This window comes from Tachyglossus aculeatus, chromosome 9, assembly GCF_015852505.1.
Source record: "Tachyglossus aculeatus isolate mTacAcu1 chromosome 9, mTacAcu1.pri, whole genome shotgun sequence".
In the NCBI taxonomy this organism is placed as follows: Eukaryota; Metazoa; Chordata; class Mammalia; order Monotremata; family Tachyglossidae; genus Tachyglossus; species Tachyglossus aculeatus.
The window spans coordinates 43666197-43687720 of NC_052074.1; the positions used below are offsets into that span (position 1 = coordinate 43666197).

Consider the following 21524-nt stretch of genomic DNA (forward strand, 5'->3'; position numbering starts at 1 on the left):
TCGCGGACATCGCCGAACGGCCGGGAACGACCCTCGCCGGCCACCGTGGCCCGCGCGGCGATCCCCCTCGTCACCCGCAGGGGGAGGGGCGGCGCTAGAGAGGGCGGGCGGGCCGCGCCGAACGCGAACGGCGCCTGCGCAGTAGGGCGGAGGGGGACTCGGCCGTTCCCCCCCCCACCCCGCCCCTTCCCTCCTCGTGGAACGGCGAGGATGAACGGCGCCTGCGCAGTAGGGCCGAAAGGGGGTTGGGGGGGTTAGTCGTCGCCCCGCCCCCTTCCTCCCCACGTGAAAAAGGGTTGGGCAGCGAGGGCGAACGGCGCCTGCGCACTAGGGCGGAGGGGGACTCGGCCGTCACCCCGCCCACCCCGCCCCTTTCCTCCTCGTGGAACGGCGAGGATGAACGGCGCCTGCGCAGTGGGGCCGAAAGGGGGTGGGGGTTAGTCGTCGCCCCGCCCCCTCCCCCCCCCACGTGAAAAATGGTTGGGCAGCGAGGGCGAACGGCGCCTGCGCAGTAGGGCGGAGGGGGGACTCGGCCGTCCACCCCCCCGCCCCTTCCCTCCTCGTGGAGCGGCGAGGATGCCCGGCCCTTTCTCACCACTGTCTCCCCATTTTAGACTGTGAGCCCACTGTTGGGTAGGGACTGTCTCTAGACGTTGCCAATTTGTACTTCCCAAGCGCTTAGTACAGTGCTCTGCACATAGTAAGCGCTCAATAAATACGATTGACGATGATCGTCTATATGGTTGTACATATTTATTACTCTTTATTTATTTATTTTACTTGTACATCTCTACCCTATTTTATTTTGTTGGTATGTTTGGTTTTGTTCTCTGTCTCCCCCTTTTAGACTGTGAGCCCACTGTTGGGTGGGGGCTGTCTCTATGTGTTGCCAATTTGTACTTCCCAAGCGCTTAGTACAGTGCTCTGCACCTAGTAAGCGCTCAATAAATACGATTGATGATGATGAACGGCGCCTGCGCAGTACGGCCGAAAGGGGGTGGGGGGGTTAGTCGTCGCCCCGCCCCCTTCCTCCCCACGTGAAAAAGGGTTGGGCAGCGAGGGCGAACGGCGCCTGCGCAGTAGGGCGGAGGGGGACTCGGCCGTTCCCCCCCCACCCCGCCCCTTCCCTCCTCGTGGAACGGCGAGGATAAATGGCGCCTGCGCAGTAGGGCCGAAGGGGGTGGGAGGGGTTAGTCGTCGCCCCGCCCCCTTCCTCCCCACGTGAAAAAGGGTTGGGCAGCGAGGGTGAGCGGCGCCTGCGCAGTCGGTGCGGGCGGGGCCAACCATCTCCCCGCCCCTTTTTCACCCTCGTGAAAAAGGCCTGGCAGCGAAGGCGAGCGGCGCCTGCGCAGTCGGTGTGGGTGGGGCTAACCGTCGCCCCGCCCCTTTCCTCGGTTGTAAGAGCAAGCGCTTAGCATCATCATCATCAATCGTATTTATTGAGCGCTTACTATGTGCAGAGCACTGTACTAACCGCTTGGGAAGTACAAATTGGCAACACATAGAGACAGTCCCTACCCAACAGTGGGCTCACAGTCTGAAAGGGGGGAGACAGAGAACAAAACCAAACATACCAATAAAATAAATAGGATAGATATGTACAAGTAAAATAAATAAATAGAGTAATAAATATGTACAACCATATATACATATATACGATCATCATCAATCGTATTTATTGAGCGCTTACTATGTGCAGAGCACTGTACTAAGCACTTGGGAAGTACAAATTGGCAACATCTAGAGACAGTCCCTGCCCAACAGTGGGCTCACAGTCTGAAACTGTGAGACGCTCGTGAAAAATGGCCGGGCAGCGAGGGGGAGCGGCGCCTGCGCAGTCGGGTGTGGGCGGTGCTAGCCGTCGCCCCGCCCTTTCCCCCGGTTGTAAAAGCAAGAGCTTAGCAAATATCCTCCTCATCATCATCATCAATCGTATTGATTGAGCGCTTACTATGTGCAGAGCACTGTACTAAGCGCTTGGGAAGTACCAAATTGGCAACATCTAGAGACAGTCCCTACCCAGCATTGGGCTCACAGTCTAAAATAGGAATGAATGAGTGGCGCCTGCGCAGTAGGGCGAGGAGGAGAGGGTTAGTCGTCGCCCCGCCCCTTTCCCCCCCTCGTGAAAAACGGCCGGGTAGCGAGGAGGAGCGGCGCCTGCGCAGTAGGGCGGCGGGGGGGTGGGAGAGGGTTAGTCGTCGCCCCGCCCCTTTCCCCCTCGTGAAAAAGGGCCGGGCAGCGAGGGTGAGCGGCGCCTGCGTAGTCGGGTGTGGTGTGGGAGGGGCTAAGAATCGCCCCGCCCCTTTCCCTGGTTGTGGAAGGGCGGGGCAGCGAGGGTGAGCGGCGCCTGCGCAGTCGGGTGTGGGAGGGGCTAAGAATCGTCCCGCCCCTTTCCCCTGGTTATGAAAGGGCGAGGCAGCAAGGGTGAGCGGCGCCTGCGCAGTCGGGTGCGGGGTTGGGGGGCGGGGCTAAGCATCACTTCTACACTGGGAGTCGGATGTTAGGCAGGGTTTTTCTCTGTTGCCGAATTGTGGTTTCCAAGCGCTTAGTACAGTGCTCTGCATACAGTAAGCGCTCAATAAAAATGATTGAATGAATGAATGAATGGTGTTTGGCACATGGCAAGCACTTAACAAGTCCCAGAATTAAGTAGCGTGCTTCAGTTTTGGTTTTGTTCTCTGTCTCCCCCTTTCAGACTGTGAGCCCACTGTTGGGTAGGGACCGTCTCCATGTGTTGCCAACTTGTACTTCCCAAGCGCTTAGTCCAGTGCTCTGCACACAGTAAGTGCTCAATAAATACGATTGATTGATTGATTGTACTAAGCGCTTGGGAAGTCCAAGTTGGCAACATCTAGAGACAGTCCCTACCCAACAGTGGGCTCACAGTCTAGAAGGGGGAGACAGAGAACGAAACCAAACATATTAACAAAATAAATAGAATAGATATGTACAAGTAAAATAAATAAAGAGTAATAAATATTACAACCATATATACATATATATACGGGTGCTGTGGGGAAGGGAAGGAGGTAAGACGAGGGGATGGAGAGGGGGACGAAGGGGAGAGGAAGAAGGAGTAAGCAGTCAGAGGACAATCATTTATTCATTCAATCGTATTGAGCGCTTACTGTGTGCAGAGCACTGTACTAAGCGCTTCTAGACTGTGAGCCCACTGTTGGGTAGGGACTGTCTCTATATGTTGCCAACTTGTACTTCCCAAGCGCTTAGTTCAGTGCTCTGCACACAGTAAGTGCTCAATAAATATGATTGATTGATTGATTGATTACAAGTTGGCAACATATAGAGACGGTCCCTACCCAACAGCGGGCTCACAGTCTAGAGTTTTAATCCCGACTCTGCCACTGGTCAGCTGTGTGACTTTGGGCAAGTCACCTCACTTCTCTGGGCCTCAGTTACCTCATCTGGAAAATGGGGATGAAGACTGTGAGACAACCTGATTACCTTCTATCTCCCCCAGCACTTAGAACAGTGCTTGGCATATAGTAAGTGCTTAACAAATGCCATTATTATTATTACATCATTCTGACTAAGAAAACTCTATGGATATGCTACCAGAACGATTGCAGATGGAAGCAGGGACTTTCTGGGAGAGATGCGTCCATGGCGTCACTCTGGGTCGGACGTGACTCGACTGCAGTGGAATTGCAATTCCAATGTAATTGAGTTTGGTCTCCCAGAATCTCACTTCTCGGCCTGCTTGGCCAGACGATGGGTGAGAGAGGAGGGAAGAATGAGGCGGAAACTTGGGAGACAAATTCTTGGGAGGGAGGGTATAGCAGGAAGGGAGAATTTGGCAAGGTAGAGAAATGCTGGGTTTTATAGGCAGTGAGAAGGGTTAGGACCTGCGTAAACAGCAGTATCCTGAACGCACCCAATGCTTCTGGCCGTTAGTTTTGAATACCACTCATAATAATAATAATGGCATTTATTAAGCGCTTACTATGTGCAAAGCACTGTTCTAAGCACTGGGGAGGTTACAAGGTGATCAGGTTGTCCCATGTGGGGCTCACAGCCTTAATCCCCATTTTACAGATGAGGTAACTGAGGCCCAGAGAAGTGAAGTGACTTGCCCAAAGTCACACAGCTGACAAGTGGCGGAGCCGGGATTTGAACCCATGACCTCTGACTCCAAAGCCCAGGCTCTTTCCACTGAGCCACGCTGCTTCTCCCAAGTCATCATCAGTACGTCTATCCACTAGAGAAGCCACTTGGATCCCTTGGGTAAGTTTCTAGTTGTTTCTGCTAATAATAATAAAAATAATAATAATGGTATTTGTTAAGTGCTTACTATGTGCCAAGCACTGTTCTAAGCACTGGCGGGGGGGGGGGGGGGATACAAGGTAATCAGGTTGCCCCATGGGGCTCACAGTCTTAATCCCCATTTTGCAGATGAGGTAACCGAGGCCCAGAGAAGTGAAGTGACTTGCCCAAAGTCACACAGCTGACAAGTGGCAGAGCCGGGATTAGAACCCATGACCACGGACTCCCAAGCCCGGGCCCTTTCCACTGAGCCATGCTGCTTCTCTGCTAACCGTTGGCTTTTCAATCAAGGAATCAATGGTATTTATTGAGAGCTTACTATGTGCAGAGCACTGTACTAAGCCCTTAGGAGAGTCCAATATAAGAGAGTTGGTAGACACATTCCCTGCTCACTTAAGAGCTTACAGTCTTGAGGGGGAGAAAGACTTTAATATAAATAAATTACCCGTATGTATGATAAGTGCTGGGGGCTGAGAGATGGATGGGCAACAATTAGAAATTTCTTCGCACACTTCTTTTAAGGGGGTTCAGATTAATGACAAGATTTGCCCCAAACCTTCTTGAGGGCATTCTGCTTTATCAAATTAGAGCCTCATTCAGGGCACCCAAAGGATCTTAGTGTTTCTCCCCAGAATCTCCTAATATTGATCCTCTTACTTTTCGGATTTGTCTCCATTTGCACTGCCTCCTCTGGGAAATTTTCCTGGAATCCCTAACTGCTCCTGCGGAGCTGATTAGCTCTGGACAGACACATATACGAGGGAGGTGGAACGCAAGTTTGGATAGTTTTTTCATTTATTGTAGAAAAGAAATTTTGTTAATGCAGTTGGTTCTTTACACATCGAAAGTCCATAAAACAAATCCATAGAAATTAGGATAATTGTAAGCATGCAGTCTGCATTTTCTCTGATAAATGTTTCTCTTCACAAAAATAACACCACATTTTTTTTGTCCTTTAAAGCCACTAAAGCGGAGGGAGAGCAAAACATGCAACACTGTACACAATTGCATAGTATATTTTACCCAGCATGCCTTTAGGATGCTACACGTACCAATAGAAGTAAAATTAAGAGAGGGTAAATTAGGAAAAATAATACTGCTGCATTTTGGTTTCATAAAGGCATTTTTTTTTAACCGTAAAAAGAGATATGGAAGTAGCCTGGACGATGAAAAGCCCACAGGGCAGAGTCTGGATAGATGGTCCATATGACTTTTAGCATATCATTGATTTATTTTTTACTCCTTCATGAAAGCTAATGGTTTTTAAATGATGTTTTCCAAATGATTAGATAGTATACATACGTGAAACAAATTTAAGAGTCCCCGAAAGCTAATTATTGAGAGTTTTGAGGGATCATTTCGATCTTGGACTATGAAAATACTGAAGTTTTCAGACATGCCCAAAATAACGTGTGAGAACGCATTGAAAGCTCACTTGCGATTATAACAGTACTCTTTAGTAAACATAATAAGAACATAATATTCTCTTTTATCACAAAATAAAATTTAATACATTCGCATGGAAGGGGATTTCATTTCAGAAACTAAAATCAATTACATCCACAAACTGCAAGGCTACAAAATAAACTGCTGAAAAAGTATCAGGCAGCAAGTTCAAAGTGACAGAAAATGAAGTAAATCCAATGAAACTTGGAACTAAATCTATATACTTTTGCAAAAATACTACTGCCAAATGTAACAATGGATTCTGTTGTAAATTTGTGCTATAACAAATGTGCTTCTTTCTCCTTTCTCTAACCTTATATTATTGGCAAAATATATCTATATATTTTATAATTTTGTACTGTACACTATATGTTCTTGCTACATTACTTGATTTTCTAGTGCTAAGACAGATCAGAAGTAACAACAAAGGTTTATTTTGGCAATAGAATGCTTTCCTTTTAATAATGTCTCCGAAAATATCTGTAAGGCATATGAATAAATAGTACACAATAATATAGCAATGATGACCCTGCATATCGGATACACCCCTTAAGCCAACAGAGCTCACAGTAATTTCCATTAGGAGCCTGATCATCCTCGAGTGACATCTGAGCGAAACAGGGTCAGGCCCTTAAAAAGGAGATTTAATCACCATTGACTGAGGAATAGGGACTCAAAACAGACCAAGAACACTTCTGAAAGGACTGCAGAGCTAGAGATTTTTGTTTCAATGGATGGCGTCTTTTTGATCCTTGACGAATATCAAGAAGAGCTACTAAATGTACCACTCAAAACCACTCTAAATACACTTTTAAAGATTTCTTTTCCCTTCGATCGCCAAACGCTTCACTCAGTTCAAGGAAGCAAAGGGAAAGTACATCAGGGATTCATGTATAAATAAAAATAATAATACTCTTAATAATAATGGTATTTATTAAGCGCTTACTCTGTGTCAAACACTGTTCTAAGCGCTGGGGTAGATACAAGGTTATCAGTTTGAGCAGCGTCCCTGTCCCTCAGGGGGCTCACAGTGTCTAGGTAGGAGGGAGTGGGATTTAATCCTCATTTTACAGATGAGGAAACTGAGGCCCAGAGAAGTGAAGTGACTTGCCCAAGGTCACACAGCAGACAAGCGGCACAGCCGGGATTAGAACTCAGGTCCTCTGACTCCCAAGCACGGGCTCTTTCCACTAGGCCATGTCGCTTCTCATATACACGTTGGTTCCAAATCAGAGAAAAATAGGTTTGTCTTCCTTAAAGTGAATTTCTTTGCAAATAAAGTGACAGCCCTTTTATAAGAGTTCATTCGGTAGTTTCTATGGCTCTAGGAATACATCCTTTCTTTAACATAGGTTCATTTGGATTAAATAATGAAATTCAAGGACAGTGCACTGCAGGGAAAGGAATGGCTACAGTGCTCTGCACAAAGTAAGCGCTCAATAAATGACTGAATGAATAATTGCCATATAAGAGGCGACATACTCTTTAGGCGAGACTGTCCAGGCAACAGGAGAAAGGTCTCATCGAAAACTACCCAGTTGGGGATGTCGTAACTTATAGCTGAGCTAGTACAAGTAGGAGAATTACAGGTTTAAAGAAGTATTACCACAAACTACAATATACAATGGGCCGAAGGTTGGTCATTCGAAAATCAGGGTGTGACATGATTCAACACGCAAAAATCACAGGCACCGTGGAAATGAAGGTTTAAAAAGAACACGAGAGGAAGGGCCCCATTTCCTTTACCCTAGAAAGTTCCCGAAGATGGCGATTTAGATAGAATTAAGGAACCAAGTTTCTGCAAACTCTCTTACAATGCAACGATGGTCCTTGTTCATTGGAAGTATAAGACGGGGGTCAAAGGTAAAGGTGACCTCCAAACGTAACAGAGTACAACTTTATTAGGTTTGGGCACACCCAGGGTAAATCACTTTTTTTTTTGCCAGACTCAAGTGGAAGCTAAGAAAATTGCCAAATACCCCCTTGCAGTTTCTCTACTCCTCGACCAACTTGCTCAGTTTTGAATCTTCCAGGTAATTGTCAACCGGCACCCAGGAAAGTATATAAAGAAGGAAGGAATGTGGGTGGGAATGGGGAAACTGTTGGAATTGGAGGTTTTGAAATACGAACATAACGGGGCCATAAAATGCAATTAAACTCTGAAGGAAGGTCAGCTGTTCCAACGTTTCCATCGTTTTTGCCTGTCATGTTTGTTTCCTAAAGTCAGGCTGATTTCTGGTCCAAAGGATACATTCAGGGCGATCATTAAAGGGCAACGACTACTATTTTTTCTTTCTTAGCTACAAACAAAATAAAGGAATCAAATCAACCGTATGCCAGCTTGTAGTAAATTTGCCCAGGAGCATTCTGGACTAACACACCCCTCATTTACATACAATTTTCCTGATATGTTCATTTGCAGACTTTAAATTTGGAAATTCACTTTTGGTGCAACTCACCCCCACCAAAAAAAGTTCAAGTAAACAGGTAAAAAAAAAGGCTACCGATTCTCAAAAATATCTTTAGTTTCTCCCCTACAACAGAAAAAAAAAATTAGAAAGGAACAAGCAATTTCTCATTAATTTTCTCATTTTTTGTAACAATCTCTCAGTGCACGCTAATAAGTGCCATACCTTAAACTGATCGTGTAATTAAGATTGCCATACTAGCACGGACTAACAATCTAAGTGATCGAGACCAGTATTTTAAAAATGAAAACGGAGCTAAAACAAAGAACCATCGATCAATTATAAACATTTCTAAGTACTGCTTTACGTATTGCAGTTAAACAATATAACCCTGTTCAAAGAGAATTGATACTAGGATTGAAAAATTGCTATTACTTCTATTCATCGAGGACTATGTTAAATCCACAACTTCACATGAAGCCATTGCATAATATATCACAAGACGGCTGGCTAACACTGTAGAAGTTCTAATACATGGTTTCTACTGAATTAAAATGGTTCAGATAACACTGCAGGTTATTTTTTTCCCCCTGTGAATTAAAATTTGTTACTTTTAAACTAAATTAACACCGTTCAAATGAAGTAAAAAACAAGTATTTGTTCTTTAAAAAAGGTGTATGGTAATGCTTGCCAAAAATAAAACTGAGTTCATTCATTTATGTATTTCTGTAGTTAATGTCTTTTATATATATATATATACACACACACACACAATTTAAAGTGTAAAAAAGAAAAATGGACCTTATTTTGTTCATCTGCAGAAAATAAGCCTATTGCCCACACAAGGAAGGTGAAAAATCTGCTAAATTTAAAATGTCTGTTAAGAAAATATACATGACATGCCCCATCACAACTATCTGGGTTCCTTTGGATGAGACTGCGAAACAAAGTTCATGGTGTCTCTGGACACGAAGTGGAAGGTGAATTTTATGCAGATATCTTGTGTTGACCATTTCCTTTACGAGTACGACACGGAAGACCTAAAAAACAGAGCTTCAAAAGGCTTTTAAATTAAATGATATCTTTATACCCAAAATAAGGACGCGACTAATCTTGTCCAGAAAAATATATGCAAAACCTGTTGTAGCTTCCTGCCCTACTATGTAAATATCTTCAAGCATTAAGTGGTTTAATCACTAATGTTACTACAGAATAAAGCTGATTAACTGTCTAGTCTAGAATTATACATCTCAGTGCATTCTTTGCAATTAATACTTTAATGCACACAAACAAGAAACTGGTAAAGCTTATAGAAAAATGTTTTGCCTGTTTGCTTTCTCATGCGAATGTGTGCTGTACATGTTAATAACTACGCTTTAAAATTACTGGAGAACGCTCATCTGTGCTCTAGCTGAAAATATTAGAAATGACAGGTTACACCCTCGTCTATGTGATTGTTCTTGTTCGATTATTCCGATGAATGCAGCTTTTCAAACGACGTGAAACTGAAACGTTAGATGATCTGAATGGATTCTCTAGATGGCCATACTGTCCGAACAAAACAAACCCAAAAGGCAGTCCTAAAGGTCGCAGCTGAATCTGCTACCTTTTCATTTGCTGAAGACAAACGTGGGGAATTGGCATCAAAAATCTGGCATGAGTTGCATTTCCAATAGTTAGTTAATCAGATTCCTAGCGGGAGACGCGCCACAGAAGAGGAGATGGAAGGGCAGAGGAGTTCAAACTCCCCTTGGCAATTGGTCCAGAAAACTAAAAATGTCTGACTGGCTAGGAAAATCATTTAACTGCTACATGCTTTGACAGCCTGAACGAAAGGAGGCTTGGAGAAGAGAAAACGAGAAAACATACCAATAAATCATTACCATTTTCAAAGACAAGGCTTCGAGACGTGAACCGGAGAATAAGGATTTTTAAGCATAGGCCCTTTCCAGCTTTTAAAAAAATGCATGCTTTGAAAAAGTCTCTCTGTTTAACGATAGTTGAGCATTTCCAAAATTAGAGTCAGTTCCACTAATTACCTGGACTATTCTGAATCTAAGGCTTCGTGAGCGTGGCTCAGTGGAAAGAGCCCGGGCTTGGGAGTCAGAGGTCACGGGTTCTAATCCCGGCTCCGCCGCTTGTCAGCTGTGTGACTTTGGGGAAGTCACTTCACTTCTCTGTGCCTCAGTTACCTCATCTGTAAAATGGGGATTAAGATTGTGAGCCCCGCTTGGGACAACCTGATCACCTTGTATCCTCCCCAGTGCTTAGAACAGTGCTTTGCACATAGTAAGCGCTTATGAAATACCAAAATTATTATTACTGTTATAATGGTAAGACACAAGGTCTCCAATGACACAAACGAGTCCCCTAGAAAATCACTTCCAAATCTCAGAAGAGGGTCGGGGAGGGAAGTGTTCATTAGAAACAAGGCAGCAAAAAATCTCCAAATTCCTTTATGCTATAATTCTACGCATTAAAAATGTCGGCGTTATCATTTTCGCGGGGTCTTTTGGGTGCTATGTCCATTTTTATTTCAAGCTTTTCAATTCCGATCACTTCAAAAATTTTACCCACCACACTCGGGAGAAGCTCAGCTTCAATATTAAAATCGAAAGTGACGACATTAGAAAAAAAAAAAATCTTTCTCAAGGGGGTTATGAAGCGATAAGTGTAGGGCCAGAACCTTTAGTTCCCCCGCAGGTACATGCTGCAAAGGTGCTCAGCTGTGCAGGTGGGTAAAGGACTGAATCCATATGTGTATAATCGAGGGAAGAGACCAAGACCCTTCTTTAGAAGGGCAAACCTTGTGTGGGAGAAGAATTCCCCTCTCTTCCCCCTTGTTCTTTCTGCCTGACACTGGATGAATTTGATCTGTGGGATTTCGCTTGACCAAAGAGAGGAACTCGGCCCATTTCATCGCACCACCTTGCTACGCGTTTGGGCCTCCTGTTTCTTCTCCCCCTTTCTCAGTGCAGAAGACATTCAAATGATCCTTGCTGACATGGAGAGAAACAGTGGTAAAGACTACACAAAAGAAAAACGCTTTGACAGCAAAAGCCACGGGAGGGATGGGGAGGATAGACGGGGGCCGGGGGGCTACAACACGGAAAGCTGAAAATACCGCAAAACTGCCGCGTTAATCTGAGCTATTTGGCACGATCAACATTTCATTTGGTAAGTCTGAAAAAGCCATTCAGGAAAGTTAACGTGTACATTAAAATGTTTCTATATTCCAACCGTCAGTGTAAATTTAGCTTCCAGCAAATAAATACTGTAGCTCCTTTTGGCTTGTATTGGAATTGTGGTTTTTTTTTTTCTCATATTCATTAGCATTCTTTTTTTCAAATTTTTCAATTGATTGCAACATGCTCAAGTAGACTTTCCAGTCAAATTCACCCAAATTCCAACAGGAATTGGTTTATAAATTGGTTCCAACTGGAACTGGTCATTTGGAATTTCCAGCACAGGAAATTATTTTATATGTGCCTTGGTAAATACCCTAAATTACACACTGATGTGTCTAATACCTAATGAAGGAAAAAAAGGTCTGTGCTAATGTGGATGTCACACTAAAAACAAAACCAAAAAAACTGTACGATTGGGCAATTCGTTTCCACATAAACGAGAGGGAAGGATGTGTATTTTTTGCCCCTTATTCAGTAGCCAATGTCAGCAGCCTGTAAGCACAGCCAAGCTGCGCTGTACCTGCCATGTTAAGTTAGTTGGTTGGTCCTAGATATGGGATGGCAAGTGGTCGAGGGATGGGGATGAATTCCTTCCCCCGGCGGGAGAGGAGGGGAGGTCTTAAACTCAAAGCCTGTGTCGGGAATCATGGCTATATCCCCCGGGAGAGGCTCGGTTCCTATGTGGTTTGTAAGAGTCCTGGTAGGAGTCAGAGTACTCCTCTTCCACAAGAGGATAATGATCTCGGCTGTGCTGGGAACTGGAAGACAGCCGATTCCGACTCTTCCGGGCCCTCTCGTTGTGATAGTTTTCGTCAGAGGTCATTAGGCTTCGTCGTTCAATGGGAGAGTTCTCCGTCGAGTGGTTGCTGTGCCTCATGCGCTGGCTCTGGAGGGATCGAGAGAGTCGACGATTGGTACGGAGCCCTCCGTCGTCCCCCTCCCCCAGGGAACCGGGGTCATCGTCCATTTTGCTCTCTGTGGGCTCCGTTCGGCGTTGGCCCACACCGTCCTAAAGGTTGGAGGGCTCCGGGATCTGAGAGTGGAGCTCTTACGACCTTGCCTCTGGACCCAAGTTAAGAAAGAGGCAGCTTGCCTATTGGCTTTGAGCCTTGTGGACGCCCAGAAACCTTAGTGACCGCCCCCAGGCCCCACACTGCCTTCCCCCACCCAGATTCCATCTTTGACTCCCCCCTCTACACTACAAACTCGTTATGGGCCGGGAATGTGTCTCTTACATTGCTATACTGTACTCTCTCAAGCACTTAGTACAGTGCTTTGCACACAGTAAGCGCTCAATAAATAGGCTCCTCTGACTGACTCCCCACTACTGTTCTGTTAGGTCACATGCACCTGTATATATGTTTTTACATATTTATTACTCTATTTATTTTACTTGTACATATCTATTCTATTTATTTTATTTTCTTAGTATGTTTGGTTTTGTTCTCTGTTCTCCCCCTTTTAGACTGTGAGCCCACTGTTGGGTAGGGACTGTCTCTCTATGTTGCCAATTTGTACTTCCCAAGCGCTTAGTACAGTGCTCTGCACATAGTAAGCGCTCAATAAATACAGTTGATGATGATGATGATACCAATTAATCTATCAACGGTATTTATTGAGTGCTCGCTATGGACTAGGCACTTGGGAGAGTACAATACAACAGAATTAGCCGACCCGTTCCCTGCCCGTAGTGAGCTTAAAGCCTACAGAGAGAGTCAATCAATCAATCAATCAATCAATCGTATTTATTGAGAGAGTCGTCAGGGGAAGCAGCAAGGTTTAGTGGAGAGAGCCTGGGCATCAAGAGGACCTGGGTTCTAATCCCGGCTCCAACCACTCGCCTGCTGGGTGACCTTGGGTAAGTCACAACTTCTGTCCCTAATTTCCTCATCTGTAAAATGGTGGTCCAATACCTGTTCTCCTTCCTCAGACTAGGAGCTCTATGTGGGACTGTGGTGTCCGATCTGATTATCTTGTATCTAGCTTCGTGCTCAATGTAGTGCTTGGCACACAGCAAGTGCTTAACACTGCATGGCTCAGTGGAAAGAGCACGGGCTTTGGAGTCAGAGGTCATGGGTTCGAATCCCGGCTCCATCACATCTGCTGTGTGACCTTGGGGAAGTCACTTAATTTCTCTGAGCCTCAGTTACCTCATCTGTAAAATGGGGATTAAGACTGTGAGCCCCATGCGGGACAACCTGATCACCATGTATCTCTCCCAGCGCTTAGAACAGTGCTTTGCACATAGTAAGCGCTTAACAAATGCCAACGTTATTATTATTATTATTATTATTAATACCCCAATTATTCCTATTCTTATTACGGTCCCAAATGAGGCAGCAAGTTTTACAGGGCCTAGAACCGGCCTACAATGGACTGAGGCCAATCCTGAGCCGCTTCTTGGGTTCCCCATGCTCACTTTCAGCTGTCAAAGGCAATCACATTAGGAGGCCTTCCCAGACTAAGCCCCCTCCTTCCTCTCCCCTTCCTCCCCCTCCCCATCCCCCCCCGCCTTACCTCCTTCCCCTCCCCACAGCCCCTGGATATATGTATATATGTTTGTACGTATTTATTACTCTATTTTATTTGTACATATTTATTCTATTTATTTTATTTTGTTACTATGTTTTGTTTTGTTGTCTGTCTCCCCCTTCTAGACTGTTAGTCCGCTGTTGGGTAGGGACCGTCTCAACTTGTACTTCATCATCATCATCATCGATCGTATTTATTGAGCGCTTACTGTGTGCAGAGCACTGTACTAAGCGCTTGGGAAGTACAAATTGGCACCATATAGAGACAGTCCCTACCCAACAGTGGGCTCACAGTCTAAAAGGGGGAGACAAAACCAAACATACTAACAAAATAAAATAGAGTAGATATGTACAAGTAAAATAAATAGAGTAATAAATATGTACAAACATATGCACATCATTAATAAAATAGAGTAATAAATATGTATAAAGTCACTTCACACTTCTGTGTCCCTCATTTCCCTCATCTGTAAAGCGCTCAGGGACTGTAAGCTCCTCTCGACTGTGAGCTTGTTGTGGGCAGGGAATGTGTCTGTTTAAAGCGTGGCTCAGAAGGAAAGCGCCCAGGCTTGGGAGTCAGAGGTCATGGGTTCCCAAGCGCTTAGGACAGTGCTCTGCACACAGTAAGCGCTCAATAAATACGACTGAATGAATGAATGAACCGCATTCCCCTGGACTGTTTTCCCCACACAGAGTTTTTGCTGTGAACATTTCAGCCAGAGTAGCGTTTTAGAGACTGCCATTAATCGTGGAATAAACTCCCCGCGATTTTCAGTTGTGACTATCATTATGACGCACTACAGCGAGAGAAGGAATGAGGCGCGAGGGACCCGCTGGCACCTCGACCCCTCACAGAGAAGAGCCCCAAGAGTCTCTGCCGCCGGATCGGCGATTCAGAAGCCGGAACGGCTTCGCCACGGGGTACCGAACTGGTCATCCGGGGAAGGGTCGAGGTGGTGGCTGCGGGCAGGGGGGTACCTGTAATCCTGAAATGGCGGTGGGGTAGGGGGAAAGCGCCGTGGAGCCCAGGTTTCGCCCGAGCAGGGGCGTCATGGGGGTGCTGCTCGTTGTGTGGGTGGCCCGCCAGTAGGCCTCAAGGTATTCTGCCAAGTGCTCACATGCATCCTCAAGCTGGTTCTCATCCAAAATGACGTCAAACATTTCCTGGTGGGGGCAAGAAAATCCCATTAGTCCAAGCCCACTCAGAAGCGGCGTGGCCTAGTGGAAAAAGCACGGGCCAGAGAGTCTGGGCTCTAATCCCGGCTCTGCCACTGACCTGCTGGGTGACCTTGGGCACGCTACTGTGTCCAGCCGATTTAGAGGACATCTACCCCAGCGCTTAGTATGTGCCTGGCACATACTGACGAATACCATTCAAAAAACGACTGATTCCTGGAGGAGAGGTGGGCAGTAGATCCTACTTCTAATAGAGCGGCCAAACCCCACAGGAAAGTAAAAGATCTAATCCTGGAACAAAGAAAACGATCAACCGGAGACCCTCTCTTCATCACCATCATCAATGCTATTTACTGAGCGCTTACTGTGTGCACAACACTGTACTAAATGATAGTGACAGTACAATACATTAGTATATATGTTCCCTGCCCTCAGTGAGCTTAGAGTCTAGAAGGGGAGACAGACATCAATATAACTAATTTATGATTTTGATATATCCATTGTCAAGGAACTCAGCCTCTTGTCCGCTGCAGCATAGAAGACCCAAAAGAGGATTTGGTCAGAAAAAAACAACCGTCTTCCCCTACCTCTCCCTGGCCCTGTATATATGTATATGTGTTTGTATGTATTTATTACTCTATTTATTTATTTTATTTGTACATATTTATTCTATTTATTTTATTTTGTTAATATGTTTTGTTCTGGTCTGTCTCCCCCTTCTAGACTGTGAGCCCACTGTTGGGTAGGGACCGTCTCTATATGGTGCCAACTTGGATTTCCCAAGCGCTTAGTACAGTGCTCTGCACACAGTAAGTGCTCAATAAATACGATTGAATGAATGAATGAATGGCCCAAGAGCAGCTCCAATATTGTCAGGCACTAGAAGAGCAAGCAGGCAACGTTCTCACTTAGGTGACGGCTAATGACAGAGGAAGAGTTGGGATTCCAGGAGATTTTCAACGGACGTTCCCAGTGAACAAATAATCACCCTATTATGGGTGCAGGTCATTTGCCACCTCAACATCTTTCCTATTAATAGTAGATATGTTGGGGTCGGGGATGTGTCTGCCAATTCTGTTGTACTGTCTCGTGTGCTTCATAGAGTGCTCTGCACATCGTAAGTGCTCAATAAATACCACTGATGATGCTGATAATCAAGACAGGGTCTTCAATGGATTGTTTAGGAATGATTAGGCCACCCCCAGCGTGGCTCAGTGGAAAAAGCACGGGCTTTGGAGTCAGAGGTCATGGGTTCAAATCCCGGCTCCACCACTTGTCAATGACTTTGGGCAAGTCACTTAACTTCTCTGGGCCTCAGTTCCCTCATCTGTAAATTGGGGATGAAGACTGTGAGCCCCACGTGGGACAACCTGATCACCTTGTAAATTCCCCAGTGCTTAGAACAGTGCTCTGCACATAGTAAGCGCTTAATAAATGCCATTATTATTATTATTATTATTATTATTATTATTATTATTATTATTATTATTGTTTGTCTCTCTGAAGATCAGGGAGAGTTCCAGAAGTAGAACTCAGAACTGAGCCCTCTGAAGAGATTCACAAGGCTGCACCAGGAAACACACTCTTTCTTGGGCACAGGCAGGAAGCAAAGAAGGATTGTCTTCCCTATTTGTGGAGGATATCAGGGACTCCACACTGCCTTATTTCTGGTGGAAGTGGAAACTTCCCAATGTGGTAGAACAAAATCTAGGGCATAGTCTTCCTAGGACACCTGAGGTGGCTTGCACTTCATCAGGATAACTTCAAGCCCCTCCTGCAATGGAAAAATAAAGGACGGCAGTGGAGGGGATATATATAAATACTACAGTTACTGTAATGTTAGAGGCTTACATGGCTCTTTAGCTTCTATAGAGGAGAGTAGGAATTCTCTGCTAGGTGCTATCGTATGTCTTCATCGAACACAAAGTGTTACTATAGCCTCAGAGGGCATGGCATCAGTTTTTGGAAACCCGAGCCTCGTTGTAACTAAGAAGGATTATATTCAGGTGCTCTGTCTATCCCCCTTGGGGGGCTGGTAAACATGGAATTTGCATAGGTGAAATACACCGCCAGGTTTAAGAGGAGTTTGGAAAAATCCTGAACAAATTACTTGGTGAATGAATTGAGAAGCAGCGTGGTCTAGTAAATACAGCATGGGCCTGGGCATCAGAGGGACCTGGGTTCTAATTCTGACTCCTCCGCTTGTCTGCTGTGTGACCTTCTCTGTGGCTCAGTTACCTCATCTGTAAGATGGGGATTAAGACTGTGACCCACTGTGGGACACAGACTGTGTCCAACCTCATTATCCTGTACCTACCCCAGGACTTAGTAGAGAGCCTGGCACATAGTAAGCGCTTAACAAATACCATAAAAAAATGAGCAGTCCACAATGGATTAGCAGAGGGGAAAATGGATGATGAAAGGGAAAAGTCAGGGACGGTCAATGGTTCACCTCTACGTATCACACTTTTCCCTTCAAATATCTTCTAAACATGGGACTGGGTGGTCCAGTGGTCTGATTCCTCAATGACATTGGGTTTTTACAGTTCTCTACCACCTTGCCAAGGTTTCTGAGCATTCTGATTTGGGTATCCTCATCTTTTGGGAGAGTCAACTCCTGACTTTCTGGCGGAAACCACACATTTCTCTGGTCACCCGAGATAAAGCTGAATTCCATAATGGCCCTGAGACTAAAGGTGCTGCCTTCCCCCTCCAATGTTGCAAAGGGATACTCCGTTCCTCAGGATCTTCCTACAAAGGAGCCGGGAGGAGGGACAGGGTAATTTTGCTTAATCCAACTTAGACCCATTTGGGGCAGCACACCCCGCCAAGATGGAGGGTAGGGAGACTGTTGCCTGTCCTAAGGAGGTTGAGGAGCCTTGTTCGGGTCCAAAGGAGAAGACACCATGTGAGATGCCATTTCAGGGTCAAACCAGTGGTCCATCCAGCCTCTGATTGTCTGTGTTCACAGCGATGAGATGCTTGACAGAACCGTGCGATGGCTACCCTTCTAAGCATCCACCTGCACGGTTAGGTTTGGATCATCCAACAGACCCCTTCTCCCCTCCAACTTTCCCTCATGAACCGATTGATAGTTTTGTCCCCACAACTTCCTGAGGTAACAAATTCCACATTGGCCAAACTGACCCCATCAAGCAGGGGAACTGGAAAAAAAGACACTGAATCTTCTCTTCCCCAGATGAAACTGAAAGTTACAGACAATCCACCCTACCAACAGATGATCTTCCCAGAAGACAATGCCCACTGCCATCACACTCTCCGACACGTGCCCAACGCTCTCCTCCCCACCCCCCCAAAAAAATGCCCCTAAAAGGGCAGTTGGGAGCAACGATCCCCTGGCACAAACGATGAGAGGAAATGCACAATTGTACTTACCGGGGGACATTGTGCAAGTTTATCAGCTGCCACTAACTGAACATTTAAGTGTTTACTTTGGGACTTTCCTCTGGATTTAATCAGCCGCTGCAAAACCTGGTGGAAGACGACATGAACCTGAGGGGTTTATTTTGCGAGAGCCAGCGGGTCAAAAACACGGGATGTGGACTGCAACCAAACTGACTGTATCTATGCCAGTGCTTAGAAAAGTGCCTGGCCCACAGTAAGCGCTTAACACAGTGTGGCCTAGTGGAAAGAACATAGGCCTGAGAGTCAGAGGAACTGGGTTCTAATTCTCGTTCTGCTACTTGTCTGCTGCGTGACCTTGGCCAACTCGTTTCACTTCTCAGGGCCTCAGTTTCCTCATTTGTAAAATGGGGATTAAGACTTTGAGCCCCGGGTGGGACGGGGACTGTGTCCAACCCAGTTATCTCGTATCCACCCCGTGCTTACAACAGTATGTTGCACATAGTAAGCGCTTAACAAATACCACAAATATTAAATACAATTAAAAAAAAACAACAGACTGAGCTGGGGGTTGCGCGGTGAGCATGCAACCTCCAGACTGGGGACTTGGAAATAGAGGGTGAGACGTGACACAGTAAGTTTCCTCTAGACTGCAAGTTCTCTGTGGGTAGGGAATGTGTCTGTTATATTGTCCTCTACTGAGCACTTAGTACAATGCTCTGCATACAGTAAGCGCTCAATAAACACGCCTGACTGACTGACTGACTTCAGATGCTCCCATTTCACTGTGGGAGTGGGCTCCATCTCTAGTCTGCTCTGGAATAAACTCCTGCTGTTCTTCCTGTCAGAGACTCTTGAACAGTGAAGGAGGCATTCTCCGTTACAGCGAGAGCCAAGTTTGTTGTAACAAAACCTCTCCTTCTTTGATGGTTTCCGCCCGTACTTTCGGTCTTTGTGTCACCACTACTGTCCGACTGTTTACTCTCATTGAAACGTCACATCCTTCCAGAAGCCAGTTCCCTGCTTCCTCCATCCATTCCCTCCCTTCCCATCCATGTGCCTCCTCAGCCGCCCCCCGCCCCCATCTCTCTCTCTCCACCACCCATTTCCTTTTCATTCCCTCTATTCTGAAGGGACAGGATGAAATCGGGAATATTTCAAGGGGAGGAGGAGGAGGACAGGTAATCCTCTAGGTGTTGAGGACGGAAGAGAGAGTTGTGATAACTGTCAGCTCTTCCACTAGACAAGAAGATCCTTCAGGGCTGGGATCGTGCCTTCAACTCTCCCACTCCGCTGAATTATACTGTCCCAAGAGCTTAGTACAGTTCTCTGCCCTCAGAGAGCACTCAATAAATACCATCGATTGATTGAAGGAGATGGAGAGTTGGGGAGGAGAAAGGAGAGGGAAGTCACCTCACTTCTCTGTGTCTCAGTTACCTCATTTGTAAAATAGGGATTGAGACTGTGAGCCCCGTGTGGGACATGGACTGTGCCCAACTCGATTTGCTTGTATCCACCCCAGTGCTTAGTATAGTGCCTAGCACATAGTAATCACTTAACAAATACCACCTCTATTTATTATTAGAAGTAGGGAAAGGAGGGGATGGGAGGAGATAAGAGCGAGAGGCAGGGAATCTTCCAAGGCAGGTGGCAAATGGGCAGGAATTTTTGAGCAATTGCCCCTAGGAAGCGGGAGGAGAGGAACCCCCACTCCAGTGAAAAGTGAGCTTGACTGAGAAAGTGAATTTGCTGAGGGGAGATGGGAGGAAGGAGAGAAGAAGGAATATACGTTGCTTATTATAGGGAATAAATGTCCTGGGGTGGTGGGGCGGGGCGGGGGGGGGGGGCGCACTTAGGTGACTGAAGACATCAAAGAGCTCATTTTGATTTGAGGAATCTGATCATTTTGTTCCCCACTGGATTAAGACCGTTTTTCTTTTGAAGGTCTTTCCCTCAACCTCCTCCTGTTTGGGTACACCTCCTTTCCCCAGGAAGGTTTAACATTTCAAAAGGAGGGCCCTTGCCCGCAGACAGATGCGGACTAATTACCTTCGGAGATGATACTTTCACGTGGACGATAATTGGAGCTAAAGAAGTCTTTATAAGCTGTGCTGGATGATTGATAGTATCTGCATCCAGGACAACCAGTTGCAAGGATCTTGCCAGCTCGAAGATTCTTTCAATTTCACTCTGCACTTCAGCTGAAAAGAAACAAGGAAACAGACGGTTCTTTGTAAATCTCCTTAAATCAAAAAGGGACGGTTCTCAGCAGTAAATCAGAGCAACACCATAGATTAATAAGGGTTTTTCTCATACTCTCTCATTCTTCCCCATTTTATATAAAATGCAGGGAGGCATGGGACTGGTTTGTTTATCTTGGTAGGCTGAGTACTTTCGAGATCTTCAAAATCACTTGGGAGGTTATGTCACACTGCACCTGGATCTGTACGCTTGAAAATCTGATATTCACTCTACCATCAGCACTTTGGGAAGCTGAATTACTAGGAAACTTTGCTAGTGTATATCTAACCTCCGAATTAAAAAAAAAAAATGTTTTGCAGAGTCCAAACAATGTCCCGTAGCAATCAGTGCAGGCAGATTTTCCAGGTGCCTGGCTGGAAATCCTGGGTGAATTTGGTTGAATTCTTTTGAAAAACCAATCCCACACAGACCTTGCCTGTGCCCATAAGAAGAATCAGAAACTATCCACAGCTTTGTCAGAGTTTAAGTCGGGGCCCTTAAAATTAGGCAAAGGAGAATACTTCTGAAAGAAACATTTGCAAGAGGGTGTTTTCTGCTGGGCTAAAATTTGGCCCTCCTCTCCCAGTCACACCTGGAGAGTTTCCAGTACTCTACCAGTCTTGGCTACAGGAGGGAGAGTCAAGCCGAGGCCGACTCATTCCATTCCTAGCTTGGGCAGTGGCTAGCGAGTGGAAGACAATCTGCTACGAGTCAAAAATCACCCATGCTGGGCAGCAGCGGCATGGGAAAGAGTCGAGGGCGGAGACTCGAGTTTACCGGGCGGAAGGCGGCAACGGTAAACCACTTCCAGATTTTTACCAAGAAAACTCTCTGGATCCACTACCAGAACGATTGCAGATGGAGAGTGGGACGTTCTGGGAGAGATGTGT

At 45.8% G+C, this 21524-nt stretch overlaps 1 protein-coding gene and 1 non-coding gene across 7 annotated transcripts in view; one reads left to right on the forward strand and one right to left on the reverse strand.

The window, feature by feature from the left end:
* Positions 1-10396: 10396 nt before the first annotated feature.
* CACNB4 (calcium voltage-gated channel auxiliary subunit beta 4) overlaps positions 10397-21524 on the reverse strand; it is a 143969-nt gene continuing 132841 nt past the window's right edge. For all 6 annotated transcript variants that reach the window (XM_038751657.1, XM_038751658.1, XM_038751659.1 and 3 more), the window contains 4 exons: positions 20443-20594; positions 18427-18522; positions 14833-15018; positions 10397-12209 (listed from right to left, as the gene is read on the reverse strand). In XM_038751657.1, coding sequence (XP_038607585.1) covers positions 11949-12209; positions 14833-15018; positions 18427-18522; positions 20443-20594 — 695 coding nt within the window. In that variant the 3' untranslated portion in view covers positions 10397-11948. The remainder of the gene's footprint in view (positions 12210-14832; positions 15019-18426; positions 18523-20442; positions 20595-21524) is intronic.
* LOC119932646 lies at positions 21209-21346 on the forward strand. Its single transcript, XR_005452390.1, has one exon. It is a non-coding gene; the product is annotated as a small nucleolar RNA SNORA7 (small nucleolar RNA).